Source organism: Sparus aurata, chromosome 6 (genome assembly GCF_900880675.1).
Source record: "Sparus aurata chromosome 6, fSpaAur1.1, whole genome shotgun sequence".
In the NCBI taxonomy this organism is placed as follows: domain Eukaryota; kingdom Metazoa; phylum Chordata; class Actinopteri; order Spariformes; family Sparidae; genus Sparus; species Sparus aurata.
In genome coordinates, this window is record NC_044192.1 from 25,204,077 (window position 1) to 25,227,248 (window position 23,172).

The following is a 23,172-nucleotide window of genomic DNA, read 5'->3' on the forward strand; positions in this document are numbered from 1 at the left end:
TGGAAAGGACACTCCTGGGTACATTCATTATCTCCCTCACTGTCTCATTCTCTGGTCCAGAATATACAGAATAATATATAGACAGTGAAAAGTCACACTGAACAAAATATCCCATTTAGCTATGCGTTCAGATGACTTTGAGTCTAACTCACATTACACAGGGTGCACCACAACAGAACAGACCTGTAATGGAAATCCCCAGTGACCTTCACAGCTTTTACCCCAGGGTGGGAACCCCCATCCCAGACACAAACAACCAGAGGTGTCTCACCTGTCCTGCGCAGGGAGCCTTTATGCTGGTCACAGGATGTAGGCTGAGGCTTCGGGGACATGTCAGGAACCGTGAGCCTAGGTTACAAAATAACACTGAATGGGCTGCTTCACTAATGACCGGGTATCAAGAGACTGCCTCCATTTCTAGATTTCCATTTAACAGTAATGTATTTCTTTTATTTAAACCTGAAAATGAAGAGGCATTTGGAAGCTCAGTAAAATGTCACAGTCGTATTTGTCTGTCTGTGTCTCTCACCTGTATCCTGGTGAAGGACTGCAGTGGTTGGGAGTAACCCTGTCATGGATAGGCTGGCTCTTCATGATTATGTGTTCCCGAAGTTTCTGCTTCACCAGAGGACTGGCTACAGCACCTACCAGTCAATAAAGACACTTGATCATGGAAAGACAATGATCTGGTTCATGCACAGCCAAACTTAAGAGGTGGAGCCTATGTATAGCCCACAGTGGGGATGATATAGAAAAATATGACAAAATGTTTTTTAAAGTGAATAGTTTTCAGGAGACTTCTAAAGTAGGATCCAGGATATTTGTGACTTTCCTCTACGATCTCTTCATTTCCTCTACATGGTAAAAAATAAAAACACCACAAAGTGTTTCCTGAAACAAGTCTGTTTGTTTGACTTTGGTTTGATATGAGTACAAATTTCCTTGGAATCTGAGAATACATCACAGTACTCTTGGAAACCCCCCCTTTTTCATTGAAACCTACAGTGTGCTATGACTCAGATGGAGAGCACGTCAACAACCAAATGGCCTTTCAGGGAACCTACGAAAGCACATTACATTATGGAGAAATACATTACATGTGATACTCACTCTGCTCATCTTTTCTCTTCCGTATCAGCTGGTCTAGCACTTCTCTTTTGTCCTCCTCGTCCATCTCTCTTTGTTCAATGTTATACTGAGAGGACAAAAAATTAACATATTAACACTGATCAGTCTAGTCTGCTTGGACTATGCATGCACGTTCTGCACAAAAAGAGACAGAAACTTCTGATGTCTCGTTTAGTTACAAAAAACAAAAATCTTCGACAGGACTTAACATTGACTTAAAGTTTTCTCAGAATATAATGTTGAGAGGGTGACGCGTTTTCTTATTTACACTGAACATTCAACCTGTGTAAAGGTATAAGGCAGATGCAGCTGGCTTCTTCTTGTGGTAATGTGGCATAAGGTCTTCCGGCCTTTCACTCTGTATATCACACCCTCGTGTATATATAAATTTCACGAGCATTCGTAAATGTGTTCCCAATGCTCAGTACTGATGATAATGAAATATCACAGTTTTTATTTGAATTACCGTATATTTTCCGGAGTATAATCAGTCAAAAAATGCGTCATGAAGAGGAAAAAAACATATATAAGTCGCACCTGACTATCAGTCGCATTTATTTAGAAACATATTTCACAAAATTGAAGACCAAGAACAGACATTTAATCTGGAAAGGCAAGTTATTGAACTACACAATATCACACAGAACAACAGGCTTAATAGGTGTCCGGTATGTTAACATGACAGCTGTTAGCCCCGCCAATCAGCTGTTAGCCCCGTCGATCAGCTGTTAGCATAGCAACGCTAACTTTCAAACCGTACGTAACGTACTCAATACTCTGTGGGCTGTCCATCGTTGCTCCGTTGGTCCTCCCTTCACCCCAACCTCAGGGCTATTCACGGCCTGGCTCCTTTGTCGCTCTCCTCTGCTGCTGTGGTCTCCCCCGGCTTGTGGCGATGTTGGATGGTTGCTGCTCCGCTGTTGCTTGTGGGATCTTCAGGTGTTCAGTGCAGGAACTCCTGGACCTCTGCTGTCACTTCACCCCAGGCTCCATCGCTGGGATTGGATCTCTTGGTCTCCTGCTACGCCCCCACTGTGTGCAAGGAGCCTCGAGTCCAGACTCAAGTTTGTTTATATGACGCTGCTATTCACTCTGTGCGGACTGACAGGCACTCCATTTATTCTTTGTTTTGTTTGTTCCACTTTGTTAAGTGTCCTTGGGTACCCTGAAAGGCGCTAAATAAATTAAATGTATTATTATTATTATGCCTGGGAGGCAGAATAGGCTAAATTAACATAACAAGCCAGCGAGTCCAGCAAGCAAGTTACCGGTAAGCAAGTTCACCAAGCTGTCGATCTCATTCCACATCACTGAATCTATTGAATTCTTCATCCTCTGTGTCGCTTCTGAACAACTCCGCCAACTCTGGAGGAAGCCTAGAGCGCCCTCTCGTGGCTGTAGATGGTAATGTTTACTCATTATATATATTTTGATATATAAGTCGCACCTGACTATAAGTCGCATGACCAGCCAAATGTCCCAAAAAGTGTGAGTCCGGAAAATACGGTATTCAAACTGGTTGAAAAAACAACCAAACATCAATCATAGAATTAGCTGGTCTATTTACCCAAACCAAAGTACCATTATCATCCCCACTTCACACACACACACTGCTACTGGCTACACTTGGTCCTGCAGAATCTTTGCTTTGTCACTGTCAGCCTATTACAGACTCCAGAGTAATACACTCTTGACACATAAATTTGTCTTTACCTGCAAGTGCTGCTGGGAAAACTGGGAGCAATGCTGAGAGGTGAGGGGTCCCACAAAGAAGGGAGGGCGGGGGGCCAGCATGGCAGAATCTGCGCCTGGATGCAAGAACCTCTGGGTCACACTTAGGTCCATGAGCTGCTCCCCATGTATGGATAATGAGACCTGATTACTGAAGATCACATCCACTGCAGACAGAGAGAGAGAAAGAAAATAACATGAATTAGTGGAAGGGTATAACTGTCGATGCTTATGTACGTCAATGTGGGGACAGATCAAAGCCTGTCAAAGAAAGATCATCAATATCGAGTAAGAGGATCAAAAGTTTTGCAAATATTTGGATGTCCAGTTAATCACACAAAGGGTCCCCTAAGGATATTCACAGAAAAAGTCCAGGAACAATTTGCACATCATTTACTGCTTGTGTTTTACATAAACATGACCAAGAGTGCACTCAGTTTATTTGGCGTAAGTGTATGCCCAGATTTGTATTTGTACTCAAACTCTGCACGTTCAACAGTCATATTTCATTTCATTCAAGTCTTCCTGCCTCGAGTAAACTGGCCATTGTCCAACAGCGCATTCAGAAAAGCAAAATAAAGGGGGTGTTTGTGTGTGTTGGGGTTGGAGGGCCACAAAAGAAAGAAGGAATGAAGGAAACAGGGTGGGGAGTTGGATTTGAGCATTGTGTGGTCAAGGCATTTGGGTCAGGTACATCAATCTGTCATCTCCCTTCCAGGTTTTACTAAAATGAAAGAAATAAAAGGCTAAATTTGGCAATGGGCGAGACAAATGAACCAAGCTTGTGTGTCCTAACAAAAGACAGATGTCTTTTTATAGGTGCAGGGGAGTGCGAAAAGGTTTTGATCCGTTTATGCAATCCAGAGGCCACCGAAAAATATCTTAACCTTACTTTTCACTTTGTATGATTTAACTGCAGCATGCACGGCAAAATATGGGCCTGACAGTATGACCTATAACACATGAGACAGGAAGGACTGATGCTAACTGGTAGTGAAGAAACATGAGCCATGAGTTTTTCTCCAGTTTTGTGATGCACTGTAACAACAAGACAAAAACATATGCAAAATCACAGATAACTTGATACTCTTTTCACGTGTCAATATGACTGACACCAGACACCAATAAACACTGAGAAGAATGTTTCGGTACTGACACAAAAGTGTACACAGAAACAGTATGGAAGGAGACACCTTACTCCCTCTGGGGAAGAGGGACAGTGAGAGGGAGGCAAGGACATGGAAATTTACTGAACTCAAAAGCCTGAATGACTGCAACCCAAAATATTAGTCAACATTATTCACATAATTCCTGTAAGTGGAGATTTCTTTTACTGGCATATTCTCCTGAATTACGTTACACGCTGGGGACAGCAGTGTAGCACAGTAACAACTTTCCAAAACAGCACTACCTCTCACACCACAGTATCTAAGAAACATACTTGCATTGCAATTATTCATTTGTTTTGGGAGTGATCCAGTTTGTGAACAAATAAAAGATTACTTTTTCATACCAACTACACTGATAAGATACATTTTGAAATCAACAATGCAAAAGTACAGCACCCAGGCAGCGTTATTTGGCCCTCATTCCCAACAGCAAGACTGACTCATAATTATGTCTGTGAAGGCGTTTCGGGTTGACAAAATTCCTCTGAAGAGGCAAACACTCCCACGGTCTTATTTCTGCAGGTCAAGTGAGACTTACAAGGAGTAGGACATGATAAAACAGGCAGGGAGAAAACAAGACAAGAGAAAATATCCTACAGTTTAAAGCAAGTTGTTTCAGGTCTGTTTTTTTTGCAAACAAAATGAATGTATCTAAAAAAAGACTTGACGCATGATTGTTTGTACAGCTTATCGTAAAAGGACTATAAACCTCTTGTAAAAATTATCCCCGCAATTTACATGCCTCTTGAACTGCTCAGCTAAATGCTAACCCTAACCTTGTCAGGTAACTCAAGGATGCAAAGACATGTCAGACAAAACACCTCAGGGAAATATTTCAACCAACCCTATGTTCGACTGGTGACAATATAATACTGCTGAAGTTGACAGGGTTTGTTTTTTTTTTGCTTTGAATTCTTTTACTGTAATCAACAAAACTGGTGAAACAGGAAGTAGGCTACACGTTAAAGCAGAACGGTATGTATTACCAGAAGAATGTCTGTGCGTTTTCAAAGGAAATTAGACAATCACGGGAGCAGCAGGACGGTGGCTGTGGTGGGAAGTCAAATAATCTGCATACAGTCTCTCACATACATAAACACACTCGATTACCAAACAAGTCAGCTCCCCTGAGAGAAAGGAAATGATCAGGAAGTCAGGCCTCTCATATGAACAGAGAAGAAACACCTGCGGTATATCTTTACCAAGAAAATACAGCGACGACCAGACCTCAGCATACACATCTGAATTCTACAAGAATATGACACTGTACGTCCTCCCAGAGACACATGATCTACTTTCAAAGACCTGTATTTACCCATCTATCTGTATCTTTCTGCAGTTTTAAAGAAAAGCCAATCTTCCACACAAATATGTTGAGCTGAGTTTTCTGAAGCTGTGACTTTAGGCAGTGTGACTCATTAAACGACTGGACACTAAACCAGCTCAGTCACAAAAGGTGCATTCAAAGAGCCAGTTAAGTATCTTTCTACCCTGATCCTGAAAGGTTTCATCAGCTGCTGATAACTTCCCTACTGAGAGGACATTTACAGTAAGAACTTGTTTCATCATTACATTACAAAAAAAGTAGAGCCATTGTACACTGTTTTGTTGTTGGCCTAAATTGTCCACGGTCTGCTATTCATAAACTGTGCTATAAAAATGCAAGTTCCATATTTTAAAACTGAAAAGAAATGCTATTTATAAGATAAAATCTGGAACGTTTTAAAAATAAGGAGAACTGCAGATCTCGATAAGATCAGTGTGCGTGCTTCTCTGTCTCTCATTTGAGCGTTGTGCTGCTATAAATAGACAGGAGACAAACTTCTGGTTTCTGTAATAGCATATTCGTTTCACAACCATCATCCTCTTTCTGCTCGCCTTCTGCAGCAGCACACTGAAGCACTAAAACGCACACACCTGCACACACGCATAGGCTTTAGTGGTGTGTGCATGCACACACACACATAAGCAGACTTCCTGTTTCTAAAGTTAGTCTCCACCATAACATCCTCTTGGTTCATTTAGGCAAGAAGAGGCTGCTATTTTGGTTGGAGGGCTTCATTTCTACAGCTTGAGAGTTACAGATGTCCTTTAGCAGCATTTATATCCACAGCGCGGCCTTAAAATGTACTTTGTTTATTGTTGGGCTGCAGTGAACTCCACAGTGGAATTGGATAGAGTTGAGTCTGGAAGTCACACATCAGCTCAAGTGCTAGTTACTATTTGTATACATAAACACAGGCAGCAGCCTGAGGTTTATGCCTGGTTAGATGAGCAACAAAGCAGAAAGAGCAGCAGGAGTTCAGAGACTAAATGTCCTGTGAGATATAACCAAGCTTGAACTGCAACGATTAGACAATTTATCATTAATTGAATGAAAGAAAGTAAGCTGACAACTATTTTTCTAATCTATTAATCCTTGAAGTAATTTTTCAGGTAGAAATATGAAACATTTGCTGGTAACAGCATGTTAAATGGAAAGATTTGCTGTTTTTCTTTGTCATTTATGATAGCAAATGAAGTGTCGGTGGGTTTTGGACAATCTGAAAACATCATTTTGGGCTTGTTGAAATTGCGGTGAGCATTTTTGATATTTTATAGACTAAGAGCTCTATCTTACAGTTGGCATCAAGGCTGCGCACAGCAAGTGTCATTGCTAGTTTCAGACGGACGCAGTTGTCATTTTCACGCTGAGTGCCCGTGTTGTGTAAATAGCAAATGTATATGCCCACCTGTGTGCTCCTGACCAACAAAAAACTGGTCTTAAGTCAAAGGTGCAGTCTGTTTCCTGATATTTAAGAGGGCATTATTCAGACAACAAGATGCACCTACACAGGGAGTTCACACCGTGCATACACTCTGATTTTATCATTTGAGAGGCTGCTATCAGTTATTTTAAATATTTCCATGAGTGTCAGTGAGTCAGGAGTTTTAAATAATCAATGAAGTCAGCTCTTCATTGTGCACAAATGTGCATGTTAATGTAGCGGTACACATATTGTTTCCACTGTTGGGAGGATTGCTGCAGGTAATGCCATTAATATTTTCATCATTAGGGACGTATTTAACCCCTCTCATTGCACCCATTATCGACCAAGTTACTGATACTATGAACCGTCCCGGCTGATCAATGGACTGCGGAATCACGCACACAGAGAGAGAGTTGTTGATTAGACAGATGATTGTGAAACAGCGGGGCAGAAGGTCCAGCAGCTGAGGAACAAATCCCTGTCGGTCACTGAAGACGAGTGCTGTTTAATATGTGTCAGGTCCTGGTGCACCTGGCTCTTAAAGGGAATGGGAGATGACACTCGGATTGATTTATTTATGTTCTGCCCAAAACACACCCATGACTTATTCAGAGTTTAAATACAACCCTTTTCACCATGCGCCACATTTTGTGCCCAGATTATCCACATACTAGCACTTTGGACTATGCACTATAGCCTGTCTAAATAGGCCCCTTTATGATATATCCTGAAAATGATCAGAAGATTAATCAATAATGAAAATAGGTAAGTGGGTAAAAGCAAGTATTGCTGGTCAGTTCAGAAAATGATACTTTACTGTAATGAAGTCCAGGAAAAGACAGTACTTATGCCATATCACAATGTATAGGTATCCAAAATCTAAGATGATGCATTGTCTCATATCCCAATACAATATTTGAAAATATCAAGTTTGTCAGTCTAGATTGTGCAGATTTTAGATTCAATATGTTCATCGGAGTGACGCCGCCCACACACGTCACAATTTTAATTTTATGACAGGGAATCCACCAGGCTGGCCACCTTCGCCAGTCCTCGAGCCCACCACCTATCCTTCCGCCCTTTTCTCTGACCCTCCCCCGTCCTTACGTTTGGAGGAATCCACAGCTGTTGGGGACATTCTGTCCCTCTGCTTCCGAGCAGCTGGAGTATCAATCTCTTATGTGTGCATCCATATGTGTGTGTGCTTGTGTGTGTTCATCCTATACGCGCCAAGGTATTAATAGCTCGCAGCTGTTTCTTTTGAGTGTACACAACAGGTCTTTGTGTTTGTATAAGTAAGATCTGCTTGTGCGACAGTTGTGGCTGCGTGTGCATGTGTACCAGTGCATCAGTGCTGGTGTTTGTTGGTGCCAGTGTATTAATAGTGTCCATTTGTTTCTTTTAGAGGAACACAGTGGCTCTTTGTGCTTGTTTCAGTAAACCTAACCATGCTGGTTTATTTTTAGTGTCACCTGTCAGTAAACAGTTGTGTTATCGTGTGTAATCATGCAAGTGCACATATGTTTGATGACATTGACTTAGTACGTTGCTGTTTCTCAAAATATTAATAGCATCACACCACTTGTTTTTACGAGTGTGTGGCATGTGTGTGTGCTTATAAGTATATTAATAGTGTTTCCAATTGCCCACACATGCTTCTGTGTGTGTATGGCGTGTGTGTGACTGGCTGTCAATAACTTCAGCCTGATATATATCAGTGCTGCTGCAAATAGATGTGAATGGAAAGTGAGTTTCCTACAGTCACTGTTATGTGGGAGCTGTTGATATTGGCTTATCCCAATTAGTCGACTAGCAGATTAATTGATGCTACTACTAATTGGTTAAACTTGTTATTTTACACACATACACACACACACAGACACACACACACACACACACACACACAGACACACACTATGCACACAACATTTAAATTATAGATTTAATTTGCACTGAAATGTGACATCCTCCTACACAAATCAAATCAACTTTATTTATAAAGTACTTTTCATACACGAGCGAGCAGCACAAAGTGCTTTACACAATGCTGCTTTATAAAAAATACGAGCAGCCATTACAAATACTGCCCCAACCCACCACAAAGCCCCCAATGTTCAGGTTTAATCTAAAGTTATAGATTAAATTGTGCTCTATTTTTCATTTTAAGTATTTTTTTGTCCTTTTTATGGCTTTATTGATAGAACAGCTGAAGAGGGTGACAGGAAACAGGGCGAGAGAGAGGGGGAGTGACACGCAGCAAAGGGACCTGGGCCGGGAGTCGTACCCGGGTCCACTGCAGAGCCTCAGCACATGGGACGCCTGCTTTACCAACTTAGCTAAACGGCGCCCCAATTGTGCTCTATTTTGACTGTCTTTTTGAGTGTTTTCTTACTTTTATACAAGTAAACCAGTCCAAGTTTAAATGTGAGGGAATTCCTGTAAATGTTTTATAGACTTTTATAGAAGAATATTTGACCCCGATTCTAGTTTAAGATTTTGTTATATATCTTAAATTAACAGTAATTCAATGTTAAGAGGAGTTCACTGTAAGAAAATGCAAGATTGTTAGTTATTACAAGTCTGTTGCATTTTTTACTGCTGCAACTAATGATTGATGAAAATTGTCAGACATCAGAAAATGTCAACCACAGTTTTCCAGAGCCCAAAGTGAAGATTTTAAATTGCTTGCTTTGTCTGTATTAAGTAAGTATTTCATTTGAATTTGACATGAAAAGCAGGACATTTTGACAATTAGAAAGCTGGAACCCTACAACATTTGGGAAACCAGTCAAACCATTATTTGACTATCAGAGTAGTTGCATATTGTTTTTCCTTCAATCACAATGCAATTTGAGGAATCTTTGTCAAACTCTTTGTCATGCAAATGGAATACAACTAACAATTATTTTTATTAGTGATTAGACTTCCAATGACTATCACAATTAATCAATTAACAGTTTAGTGGACTAAAAAACTTCCCCAGAGCCCAAAGTGGTGCCTTCAAATTGGTACTTCTGTTGAACCAACAGTCCAAAGCTGACAAGATTCTTAATTTACTTTCCGATCAACCAATTGATTAATTGACTCATCATTGCAGCTTTAATGCAAAATATGTCTAGCTTATATCTCATTATAGGGTCCCTGGCATTTGTTTAGCATGGCAACAAATGCTGTAAAAAAAAACAAAAAAAAAAAACGCCCAGCTCATTTCCTTAATAGGGCTTAAGAAGTAACAACTTATTATGCCACAACATAAGCAAGATTCCTACACACACTGTCAACAGCATAATCACACAAACAGATCTTAGATTATTTATTTTTACTTACTTTACTTTTCCTTTCCTCTCTCATATTCATCTGTACTGTTTTGCACTGTCCCTGCCTTCAACCAAAAGGTCAGAGGTCAGACAGCTGTGAGACTTCTCTTGATGTTGTGTCCCTTAGGCGGCACAGGAAAAAAGATGAGGGGTCGCCAGCTCACTGTAGAGCTGTGCGTGGAGTGTCACAAGCTAGCATGCTCTTTAGATTTGCCAGCTTGATTTCTCACAACCAAAACAGAGTGTCAATTGTTGAAATGAGTCATTTTTTCTCCTGTGGGTTCCAAAGGGTCAACTTTTTTGGAACTGGGGAAAATAGAGCCTAATTCGACCAGGGAGCTGTCATAAGGGTGGCATGAGACTGAAACACGGTCTTGCCCGAGGACACACACATTTTATTTTGCTGCTAGAAGAATTGACACTGGTACTCTCATGACCTGGCAGGTGCTCATCAGTGTTGACACAGAAAATTAGTACAATCACACCCTCATTCAGACACAAATTGTCACCTTAACAACACCCTCAATTATGCAAACTACAACATGAGCCATATTTGACCTGGCGGGAACACCAGCTGACTTCCTCTATGTACTTCAAAAGAAACGGCAACTGATATCTAAGCATTGACTGATTCAGGTAAATGGTCTGTGCAACTTGACTCCACAATAGACATCCACCCCTACTACTCATCACCACATTTCACCTGCAAGAATTCGACCTTTACACACCCACACACAAAAAAAACAGGTATGTATTTGTTTTTTTCATGTAAAACCCAACACCTTGCATGAGGATGATTTGACTGAGAGAACAGGTTCTCATGCCCACTTCCTACTACAAGCCGCCCCTGCGACTGTAGTATACTGAGCAAAATCATCTGTTATTGCACACTAGGTTAGAAGGCTATGTACACAGAGGGGCTTCTTTGTTTCAAATACACCCTGCAGCCAGTAAGAATAAGGTTACTGTCTTCTCGTACAACTCTGTTTTTACTGCTGGTAATGATAAAGCAACTGTCTCTGTTTGAACTTTGTTGATTTCCCTAATACTCTCCATCTTTTGCCTTCTTCTCTCTCTCTCTCTCTCTCCCCCCCCCCCCCCCTCTCTCTCTCTCTCTCTCTCTCACACACACACACACACACACACACACACACACACACACACACACACACACACACAATATACACAAGCAGGGTGATGATACCATTGCTGTTTTTTTGAGGAGTAGAGTGTATCAGCAGTCAGCTGAGTTGATCTTAAATCAGGAACAGGAAATGTGATCAGGGGCTTTGGCTGGTCCAGAACACTGTCCCTATTGTCAGTGCACTGCTGTGGCTCACAGTGGGAGAACACTGGGGACTTTTAAAGGTTATCTGTCCTGGGAAAAGGTTGATATTCACTTTCACAACTAGCCTCCAGCACCAACTTATACCCAAAATGGGTATCTGATGATGGCCTCATAACTAAATATGACTTTGTCTTTGGTGCGCTTCTTAAGAGGTCTGTCTGGGGTCAATAGAGGGGTAAGTTAATAAGCTAATCAAACAAGCCTCACTATCAGTGTTTACTCAGCTGTGTTATGGACAATACACTGGAAATGAGTGATTAATCTGCAACTGGTGGAAAGTCCCTCACTGGTCATCTTAGTCCTCCATGTAGCATGGAAGGTAAAATAAAAACAATACACTAGACATTTAATGACCTCAACTTATCAAGCTGAAGACATTACAGTGTGCCCGACCTAGAAGGGTCAATTAATCATTTAATTAAATAGCAGACAGTGAGGTTGCAATCGGAGATCTTCACAGTACAATAACACAATTATTATTGTCAACAGGAACATAAACAGAAGGTCATTTTTCGGTTGAACATACACTTAATGATTTCATAAAGTATTATGTTCTGACAGACATGAAACTTCATATACATCTGATGTGTAGCATATATTTTAAATAACACTCATATGGCAGAAATCAATATATTCGCAGATGAGAAAAATTTACATAGTATGATAACCGGAAGTTTTCATACAATGGAATATGCTGAAATGAAATTCTCTGCAATCCTAGTGGCAAGAAAATAATTGGCAACTATTTAGGTGACTAGATTATTTCGTTAAGTGCTTTTTAAAAAAATATTCTTGGACTGTTGATTGGACAATACAAGACATTTTAAGACATACTTGTGCTCTAGGAAATTGTTACTTAAGTGTTTCACTATTTTCTGATTTTAAGACCTAACCATTAATCAGTTTGTAAGAATATATCTGGAAGTCTTGAGAATTATGAGAATAATGGTTAGTTTCACCCCTTGTCTTATCTTAGGTTTAATCGATTAGTTCATTTACAAAAAAAATGAATCCAGGTCTATTTTTAGAATCAATTAACCTTTAGTCATTTTTCAAGAAATTCATAGTAATTTGAATATCTGAGTTTTGAACTGATGGTCAGATATAACAAGATTTCAGTATGTCACATTGGTGATACTGCAATTTTCTGACATTTATAAACAAAGTGATGAGTCAGTTATTCTCAATGACAACAGAAAAAGATTAAGAGAAAAGAGGCATCCAGAGAAGAATTTATGATTCCTCAGTGTGGGACCATTGAAATGTTACTGAATAAACATCTAACCAGGAAAGTCAGAAAAGAAAACCAAAACAACAAGCACACTTCTGCTTCACTACAGTACGTGTTAAACCACATGGAGAGTTGAATGCTCAGAAAAGGCTTTAAATACACATGAACATTCTATGTGTTTTAAATAGCTGTGAATTTCTATTAGAGGATTATAGAAGTTTCATTCAACACTGTTTGCTAGCAACTGCACTGCAGTGAAACTGTTTTAGAGTAATATCATTTTCAACAATACCTGACAACTAGTTAGGCCAGAGTGTGACTCACAGCTGATGCCAACTGCAGAAGGAATGAGGTTAACTATGTTGACATGAAAATGTATCTGTCTACAAGAATGCAGACGAAACCAACAGAGAGAAAGAGAGACAACAGAGTTGTTACATCTCCAGTGTACGTGTGAATATTTTGCCTTTTCTCCAAGATAATGGTGGTCAAGTTTCACTTTAACCTTCAGCCATATGAGGCCTATTCATTGTTAGTGACTACCACAAAGCCAAACCCATAGGCTGTCACAACTTGTGCAGCAAAGGGGCCTTTGTGATCAACAGTTTGAGTAAGACGACACCGATCGTGCAGCATAAAGGGCTGGTTATTATGATCAAAGTCTTCATTCAGTGATACGCTTTTGTAAACACACTGGATACAGTATTTGCACGCCGCAGAGACAAAGATGCGAGCACAAGGTTAGACATTTATCCAGTCAGAAGAATAATGATCACTGCTGGCTATCTGAGATGAGGAGAGGAAAAAAATAAGGAGTGAGGTAGAGATTTAAAAGACATCACAGAGGGGGCAGAGGAGTGTAGGTGGTGTCGATTCCTTTGGCATGGCCCACATGAAACTAATGTAACTATATCCCCGCAACAACACTGAGGCTATGACCTCATCCCGTCCAGAGAGGGAACCTGGACACATGAGAACATTATTCCACGCATGGCTGCCTTGTGTGTGTGTGTGTGTGTTTTCATTTTAGGGACTGAAGGGGCAGGCTTGGGTGGGATCTAACAATTTTTACGACTTCTGTCATAATACAGTGCACACACTCGAACACAGTTGCCCACCCCATGGTCCATCGAACAACCAAACATTTGTTGCCTAGTAGTGAATGAGTCAAACTTTTCAATGACGTTATGGCAGAAATACATCCAGTAGGAAATTCTACACTTGCACACACAATGAGGTCTTAATACCATAATTACACAATTATTTGCACTGTTGACTGTAAAATAGGCATGTTGAACGGTCAGATTAGGATAATTACCAAGGCACCTTAAGTTACACACAGTCAATTAGGCAGTCAATCAGGCAGGTAATAAGGTATTTACTCATTTAAACTGCAGCATCTGACTGTGGATCATGACCTCATGGCAAGCTCGCTCTGATTTTGGATATTATTAATGCCATATTTTATTGCTGTACTGCATTCCTTCAAATGAACAGGGGAAAACACTGCAGTGCCAGTGAAAATCTCAGCCAGGTGAGCTTTTCCACCTGTTGAGATTGGACGCATGCCAGAGGAAGGAAAACATGGATTTATCAAAGGCAATGCAGTTCATGTTTGTTCACTCTTGTTTTATGGTTTTACCACAACACAAGCAAAACAACACTATTTCAGTTCAAGTGTTCTGGATGACATGAGTTGTTGAACACAGGGAAAGGACAGAAACAGCAGCAATGAAGTTAAAGCCTTTTAAAAATAAATACATTTTTAAAAAAGTCGTTAGAAGTTTGAAAAAGGGTGTTAGCTAGCTAGTTCACAGTGCACATAAGCGAGTAAACATCGCCTACCTTTTGACGGTGAAGTTCAAACGCGACGTGTTCTGAATGTCATGCGGCACTGGAGCAGGTCTGGAGCCGCAACAGTACTTCAGGAACAAGACAAGGCGGATAAAAGCTCAGCCCGGCTGTCTATCCATGTCATTTCGGTTGTTTCTTGGCTGAATTGGGAGTCACTGTGTGAAGCTAGCCGCCGGCTCTTTTGAATCAACATAAAAAAACGTTGGTTCCGGCCGTCAGCTCGCGCCGCTGTCAGAGCCGTTAAACACGCACTTTAAAATGAGAGAGAAGAAGAAGAAGAAGAAGAAGAAGAAGAAGAAGACCGTGCACCGTCAATGAAAGCTGCTCTCCACTCATGTGCTGTCTCCTCCTCACAGAGTCTGACTGACGGCGGTGAAACTGCTGATAAAACCTGCTCGGAGTCTCACTTTCATCCGTGTGCGTGCTGCTGGTGTGAGGGCTCCATCTGCTGAACTCGGCTGGGTGAGGAGGATGCCCCTGTGTGTGTGTTTGTTTGTGTTTGTGTGTGCGCGCGTTTCTATCCAACCGGGGACCACAACATCATAACACATTCAACAGGGACCATTTAGGATGTCTTTTTTTTGGGCGGGGCAAGACCCAACGGTCCCCTTTTGTACTCCTCCCTCACAGACAGTGAGACAATAAAATAATCTGTTACAGTACTCGGACACTTTTTTGTTGTAACGAGTAACGTAATGCATCTGTCCTGCAATTCAAGTAACCCGTTTTTGAGTAAATTTTTCAGAAAGGTTATTGGTCTATAGAAAAAAAAAAATGCTTTTGTCATCACAGAAATAAAAGAAAATCTTTGTCTATGTCTGAAGTAAAACTCGAGTCTCGAAGTCATGAATACCATGTCAAGTCGAGTCTTTTATTAGTGTTACTGAAGGAAATTTAAAGTCATTAAATTGACAAGTTGTGCCCGAGTCAAGTCTCCACCTAAAGAACAAACAGCAAGTTAATTTATTTTCTATTAAATAAATCACTCAAAGCAAATTTAATGTGGACTTTGAAATTGCTCAGTCCTAGAACAACTCCAACAGTTTTCACAAGCGCTGGATTTCAATCAACTTGTATCCTAAATCTATAAGAATGCAATCTGTTTGTTGATGCTCTTTTCAGAAAAAAGATCCACAAACAGGGTTCGTACGGGTGCTTGAAATCCTTGAAAGTGCTTGAATTTCAATGTTGTGTTTTCAAGGCCTGAAAAGTGCTTGGATTTTAGTTTAAGTGCTTGAAAGTGCTTGACATTATAACTCTGTCTTTCACAAAATTGAGATCAGACTGGATAATTAATTTCTGAAGTTTTTGCTATTATGAAACATAATTTTAGATGTTTACAGCATAATACAATGTACATAATTGTGATAAGAAAAAATCACTAGTATATATATTCCTGTAGATACGTATTTTACCCCAGCAAAAAGGTGCTGGAAAATCTTGAAAATGACCCTTAAAAGTGCTTGAAAAGTGCTTGAATTTGACCTTGATAAATGTGTACGAACCCTGCACAAAAAACTAAACAAATCAGATCTTTGTGTAGGGGGCAAATAGAGTAGTAAGTCTTTAGTAGATGTACTTTTGCGCTTAATTTATTGTATTTGTTTTTATAGGCATACACAAATTTTACTGAATTTACTTTACACTCACATGTTCTCTCCTTAACTGAACTCCTACTGTCTCTTAGAGTTTTCTCATCCTGCCTGAAGCCAAATCTAGCCTCTGCCAAAAAAGTCAACATCATTGGATCCATGAAGATAATCCGGTCTGGAACAAACCAGCTAGTAAAAGACAGTGAGCAGAGCCAATCTTTTCACGTGACCCAGGCTGGTCCTGTCCTGTGAGGGAGTCAATAGCTTTGTGTTGTTCAGTTAAATTGTCTACCTAAGGGGAAAATTACAGCCTGAGCTTAAAAAAAAAACGTTATCAACAACACTCAGTCTAATTTCAACAACAGTATGTCTTTTTCCCTGTGCTCTTGGCATGACATGATAGTCCATCTCCAAGTCACGGGTTGACTGTGGCCTGAATAATTTGAGAAGCACAGAAGCAAATTGAATTTCATAGCGGATCTTCCATTTTGAGCAGCACATGCTTAAGACAGAGTTGCTTCTATTTGCAGATTTAGAGAATACTTGATAACTGTCACGTATAAAAAGAAATTAGCTAATTCTGTTCAATTATATCTATTTGAGTATTTCTTTATGTATTGACTTTTGTTATGGCCTTTACAATGGAATGGAATCAAGGTTGTAATATATTACGTGCATGAGCTGACGGCTGAGTAGTTTTAGTTTTTGAGGAGTACTGAAGCATGAAACAAGAACAGCAGTCAGGGCAGTGATAAATTGTCGCTTTCCACCAATAGCTCTAAGCTTGAATGCTGTACTATGATGTACGGGATATATTTTTTCACATGCAAATTTGCATAACAGTGCCATTGCTTGGTAGCATGTGAGTGATGGGATATATGTGTAAGCCAACCTGTCTGTGTGACTTCAAACTGGGTCGTGTGTACTGGACCCCAACAGATATATGTCTGCCAATATTATTGACCTATCAAAAATATATCGGTTTCAGCTTGCATGTTGTCCAATACGTGCTGATGTGAAAATGTTATGCCTCTTAAAAGCCTCAAGGTCATGAATCTTTGCTGACATTTTCAGAGATGCAGTGGCCATGGATCTTCATTTTTTGATGGATGGAAACTGCAATTTTACTTGTTTGGAGTTTTTCTTTGTAACTTCACAGTATCCCTGAGGAAAATGATGATTGATTGATTTACTAGCTTGCTAAATTTTTAGCCTTGTGGCTTCTAGACACTGTTGCCGAGCAGCGGTGTTCTCAAAACTTAAAAACAGCATATTGCATACACAACTTCCTATGTTGTAACCATAAGCTCATTCAATTTGTGAGCAGCATAGGAGTGACTCGATCATGGAGAAAGGAACAGTCACCAGACTACACAACAAAAATATCCACCTCACAGCACAATGAGAGTATGAGCGAGATGCTGTGGAAAAGTCACCCCCAAATCTTGTCAGATGCCAAGAGAGATGCAATTTTTTATAGAATGCCCAAGAGAATTTTAAAAACTGAAAGCCAGCGCAGTGAGGACAGGAAGGGACACATATGGCATACACGGGTAGGACTCCAAGGTGATGTTTTGTGGCCAGTAGGGCTCACTGCTCTTCCAGTCACAGGAAGCAAGTAGGAATGAGAGGAATGCAGTCAGGCAATACGGTGATGAAGGGAGCAGCAGTTGCGGGGCAGATTGCCAAAATGAGTGAAAGAGAAGGAGGTAGTCGGGAAAAAGATAGGCAGGGTGAGAAAGTGATTAGAGAGTGGAAAAGGCTGAGATAATTAAGATGCACAATCAGGCAAAAACCAACAGAGCTGCACAGACAGCACACTCACACACCAAAACAAAAGGCCTGCGGCAGCTTTTGTGGTTGCATGTGCTGCAAGGATACTTTCCCTCTGATAGTGACAGTTTGATGTGGATAATGTGTGTGATATAAGAGGGGTCACTGATGGAAATGCCACAGTACATTAGTGTTACCTGTGGAATGTGTTGAGTTATCAGTTGAACAGATTTCCTGGTAACGGGTGGAGGCCAGGGGTCCGCAAACAAGAATTTGTTTTTGACTATCCAGGGGGTCATCCTACCTTATACACACGCGCGCGCACACACACACACACACACACGCAAGCAGAGACATGCGTTGACTCATTTCCGATGAAGAAAAGTCCTTAAAAGAATACAGTGCCTCTTACAAGACTGACAGACATGAAGAAGGGGTCATATATACAGAGTTACATAATTGTAATGTGTAAGTGTTAGTATTAGTACTAGTAAAGTGGAACCATGTTACAATATGAGAGACTTAAAAATGCAGTAATCAATATTTTTAAATATAATACTACTCTATCTGTTGTGTGAAATGCACCTCATATATTAGAGAATAATGTGAATTGACCAGTATGAAATGTTTGGGGCCGATGCCATTCTGATAGCTCTGTTAAACCCACTGCTTGCAACCTGCAGAGTACCAAACAGCCAACAGACAAAGTTACAGTATCGACTAGCTGGTGAACATTGTGAAGCATTTAACAGCTAAAGAGCTAAAACCCTCAGGAGGTAGTGGAGACTAAAACATGTTTGCCACAACAAAATTTGTGATGTGATATAGTGTTAATGTTTTGTTTACAGCTGATCCCAAAATGGCCAAAACTTATTTTCAATGCTGCTCTAAATCGCCAGGATTTGTTGAATGCAGAAAGAAAAAAGGAAATTCAACTAAAGAATCTACAGGACACTGCCTTGTTGTATACATAAAAGAAAAAAATCTATTACATATGTAAAACAGTGGTTGTGGATTGCATCATTCTGGTTCTAACACACTTGAACACCACGTGATAACTGACGACTGCACGTTTTCAGGAAGGCCCCCCTAGCTAGCAGCTGTGCGGTAACTTTGAACTGAGAAGACGCTGGAGGCCGTGGGCAGCCTCTAAAGCCTTTCCATTCCCAACAGCAAAGTAAAGTCAACCCACAGGGAGGATAGATAGACAGCGCACGCCTAGTTTCTCTGGAAACTCACTCTGATGCTGGAAAGTGTTGCTTTACGACGCCTTTGCACTTCTGTGTGTGCCCGTGTTGAAAAAGGTCAAAACACTGAGTTGGGAACAGTGTGTACCCGAAAAGGTTTGTGACTTTAAGAGAAACGTGTCAAACTGAAGTTGTGATTTCAGTGACACTCCTGTGGATTAAATGCTTAATAGCTAAATAAAATGACAGAAAAAAAGACATTTTCAGAGATCCTTGGCCTGAATGATAATGTTATCAGAGAGAAATATAGAAAAGCAACAACTCATTAACATTTATTTTATATGTTATATCAATCTCTGTGGTACTTTCTAAAACTACATTCTTAAACCACTTCCTTCAAGACAAAATCTCTATGATAGTTTTCCCTGCGCACTTAAACTTCCCCATGGCAGTAACATTAAAATTAGATTAAATTCTTGCAGTAAAAATGCTTTTCCACAAGGGGGAGGTACTCAAAAAAAATGACTGCATCTACTGTTTGTCATCTAGACACAAACAACAGCCTGTTCAGGTTATGGTATGGAAGTGAAATAACTATCAGCCACTCTTTAGTATCATTCATATCATCCGCTAATCTGGAGTAACTTCTTTACCCTGTTAGAGTGCTCACCTGACCTCAGTTGGCAGCCTCTGCTGTGATGAAGAGCCCTCTTTAGAGCGGAGAGGACTAAATGAGAGGTGATCCATTTTGGATCGCCACACTTTTGGCCTACCGTTCAGCCAAGTGACTGTACTGTCCTTCAGCTATTTGGAAAATGTGATGGAACAATGACAAATCCAAGTCATTTTGGTAATTGAAAACATTCAGTTTTGATTTATTGGACTGATTCTTTTAGTAAAAGTCATTACTGATGTAACTTTCTGAGTTTTCTGGTTAAGACAGACAATGACTTCTCTAAGATACATATTGAGGAAAATCTAAATAATTTACAAATGGCAAGTGTCAAATCTTTGAAATTGCAACAAACATCAATGTCGCCAATCTTTCTTTGCTTTAAGTCAAACCCCCCTTGGCTGGATAAAGACACCCATGATGGGACTCCTTCACAGTGCAGACTGATTCAGTGACCCTGAGAGAGGGAGAGTCCCCGTGGGCCACTTCCAGCTGACTTTGGCCTCTTAACCTGCTGCCCCTCAAACCAAAACAAAGCCAGAGTTCAATGATTTATCACTGTGATGGAATTATAGACCATCAAGTTCAAGTTATTTATACAGTTTGCTTGCTGAGACTGATTTCCCACTTTGGACACAACAGGACTTTGTTCTCCCCCAGTATAATCAAATATGGTTTCATGTTCTGACTTTTCATTATTGATTAATCAGTTATTCTATTAATTTACCTTGACAAATGCTCGTGAATGTCCAAGAGGCTCTTGAAATGTTTTGCTTCGTGAGGTCAAATGTCCAACATCCAAAGATAATCAGTTTACTATCATTGAGAAAAAAGATCTGTTCTTGCTCAGAAATGCATTTTGATAAATCAACTATGTAAAGTATTAGTCATTCATTTTCTGTCTTTAAACTGATGGATCAATGGACTAATTATTACAACTCTCATTCCTACTGTAAACCGCTGAACACATAGTATGACACAAAGTGCTTTTTGCTAAGAGCCTTTTTTAACAGTTCAACAAAGCATTTTTGTTTTTGTTTTAAGTGAAAGTTTGGACAGGGTGGCATCTGTTCTAAGATAGCCTTCATGCTCTAGTTTGCTAAGTTTTATCAATATATAACGCCCTTAAATCATCATGAGTGTTCATTACTGCAGGGAAAAGGCCAAATAAACCACGAATGTCATTATTATACTCCCATTATTTTCAGAGAGAACACACGAGTTACAGTCTGATTTATAGCCTGAACAAACCACATAGACAAGTCTGAAGCTGCACGGGACAGTAAAAATAGAGTGAAAAGTTGAGTGTTTTGGGCGAGAGAGCAAGCACAGGCTGAGGCCAGCATTTCATCTTATGCAGCTAGATTTATATACAGTGCACAAAAACAAGGAAGGAGGGGGTGAAATGCCAAGTTGCTACACACAGCAAACTCTGCTAATTTTTTCCTTCTTTCGAGTCCTTTCTAATCTTATAATAATATTGTAAGCATGTGGCAGTCATGTGAGGTATCTATAAAAAAATGTGTTGGTGCATGGGCAAATAAAATAATGCATTCACAAGCAAGATTTGACAACTCAAGAATGTCAACTTTTTTTCTTTAATGTTTGAAAGTGTCCTTGCTTGAAAAGAGATTACCAGCAACTTAATAAACTGTCACTGTGTCAACCCTAGCCTCTTCTCAGCTTTTCTCTGACCAGGTTCTCTTTCTTGTCTCTCTCTTCTCATCATCCTCAGCTTTGCAGTGAGGGAATGTTGTTGTGTGTCTCCTCATTCTTTGCACTCTAATACTTCGTGGATAGACTAGCTCTCCAGGGTGGGTGGGTCTGTTTCCAATTTTCTCCCCTTCCCCGTCCTGAGAAACGACACTTCCAAAACCAAACAAATAAAACCAAGAAAACATTTTTTTTTCTGGTTCTTGCCAAAATATTTGTCTTGCACAACTTTGAATCATTTGCAGCGATATCAACACTTAGAAAAGCCGCTACAGTAAATTCAGAACAAACCCAAGATTCTCACAGCTGAAGCCAGCCAAAGCTGACCATCTGCCGGTAGAAACAGCGAAGATGAACCACAGCAACAACTGGCTCACGAAACTGTGTCCACATCTGCAAAACCGCCACAACAGCTAAAGTCCTCTCTTCTCTTCAGAGTACATAAAGGTTTAATATACTTTCCTGCTCATACACAGTCATTGAAAGACACATTTTTCACACAGCTGTTAAACCAATAAATATATTGTGTGTAAACGTGCAACAACTCCTACCTGTTTTGGGTGCTGACATCCAGTGAGAGGTCCTTCCGTGCCCCCCACAACAGTCGAGTGAATCAGAGATGCAGCAGTCGGACAGGCAGGGAGGCTCAGGCAGCAGATAGATCCTGCTTTGACAGGGGAGTGGTGCTGCAGCGCTCGAGCCCGACTGTGCACTGACAGAGGGAGTCGCAGTTAAATGTTTGACACAACAGGCTGCCTCTGACTTTTCTGTGTCTTGCACTTCCTCTCATGTGAGCTACAGTCACTCTCTCTCGCGCCCGCCCGCACGCTCTCTCTTTCTCTCTCTCTCGCTCTCTCTCTCTCTCTCTCTCTTTCACTTAATCTAATCTATCTTTTGTTCAGAGAAGACACAGTTGCTCTGCCTTATCAGCCCTCTGTAGCTTTTTGTCAGTGCTGCCCCTTCTTCACCAGAAACTCCGGGGATGGAGGGAGGGAGGGAGATGTGGACGTTGTGTGTATCTGTGTGTGCGTTGGACAGACGGAGAAAGAGAGAGGGCAACAGATTGTGTAGCCGCTTGTGTATGAGGGACAATCGCAGGAAGTGTTGCTTTCGGATGCACAGGACCAAAATGAAAAGTGTTTAGAAGTGTTAAAAGACATATCACAGTGGTATTACACTGTGCATGTTGGAAATGTTGTTTCTCAAGAAAAATCCAACAAAAAAAGTTTGTTGTTGGTTCGTCTCACTGGCATTACACCAGTTTTGTAACCAGAAATGTGTGATGATATATTCTTTGAATTAAATGATTCTATAGCTGCCCATTGTATTTCCTGTGCATGTGGGATAAACTTCTGTCCTATCCCTAAAAACTCCACGACCCAGTCAAGCTCTCATTTCCATGTAAACACACAAATTGAGCATTCACTGTGCTTATTTTGACATGCGACATATTTCACAACGGCAATTACAGCTCAGCAGTGTGTAACATTTTTTTTCATTGGGATCTAATCTCTGTGAACATACTTATAAGTGCTTTAATCATTCTTGGCTTGCATAATAACGTGAGAAACCGGATCAGTGGCTTCATGATTTAAATGTACGTATTTTCTGAGGTACCGTCATTCTGGTAAATGTACATTTCCACGGAAATACAGGCGGAAGTTACTGCATGTGGTTTTCGTAACTACTGAGAACTGTGAGTAGCC

General features: G+C 40.4%; 1 protein-coding gene across 3 annotated transcripts in view; it reads right to left on the reverse strand.

Annotated features, from left to right (window-relative positions):
• LOC115583762 (histone deacetylase 7-like) overlaps positions 1–22,376 on the reverse strand; it is a 46,014-nt gene extending 23,638 nt beyond the window's left edge. Inside the window, exons 1-5 of one of the 3 annotated variants that reach the window (XM_030420938.1) lie at positions 22,018–22,376; positions 2,842–3,026; positions 1,111–1,195; positions 530–644; positions 272–348 (exon numbers count right to left, since the gene is read on the reverse strand). In XM_030420938.1, the coding sequence (XP_030276798.1) occupies positions 272–348; positions 530–644; positions 1,111–1,195; positions 2,842–3,026; positions 22,018–22,036 (481 nt within the window). In that variant the 5' untranslated portion in view covers positions 22,037–22,376. Of the gene's footprint in view, positions 1–271; positions 349–529; positions 645–1,110; positions 1,196–2,841; positions 3,027–14,519; positions 14,986–22,017 lie in introns of those variants that run through there. The other 2 variants (XM_030420937.1, XM_030420939.1) reach the window with 2 other exon arrangements.
• Positions 22,377–23,172: the final 796 nt, after the last annotated feature.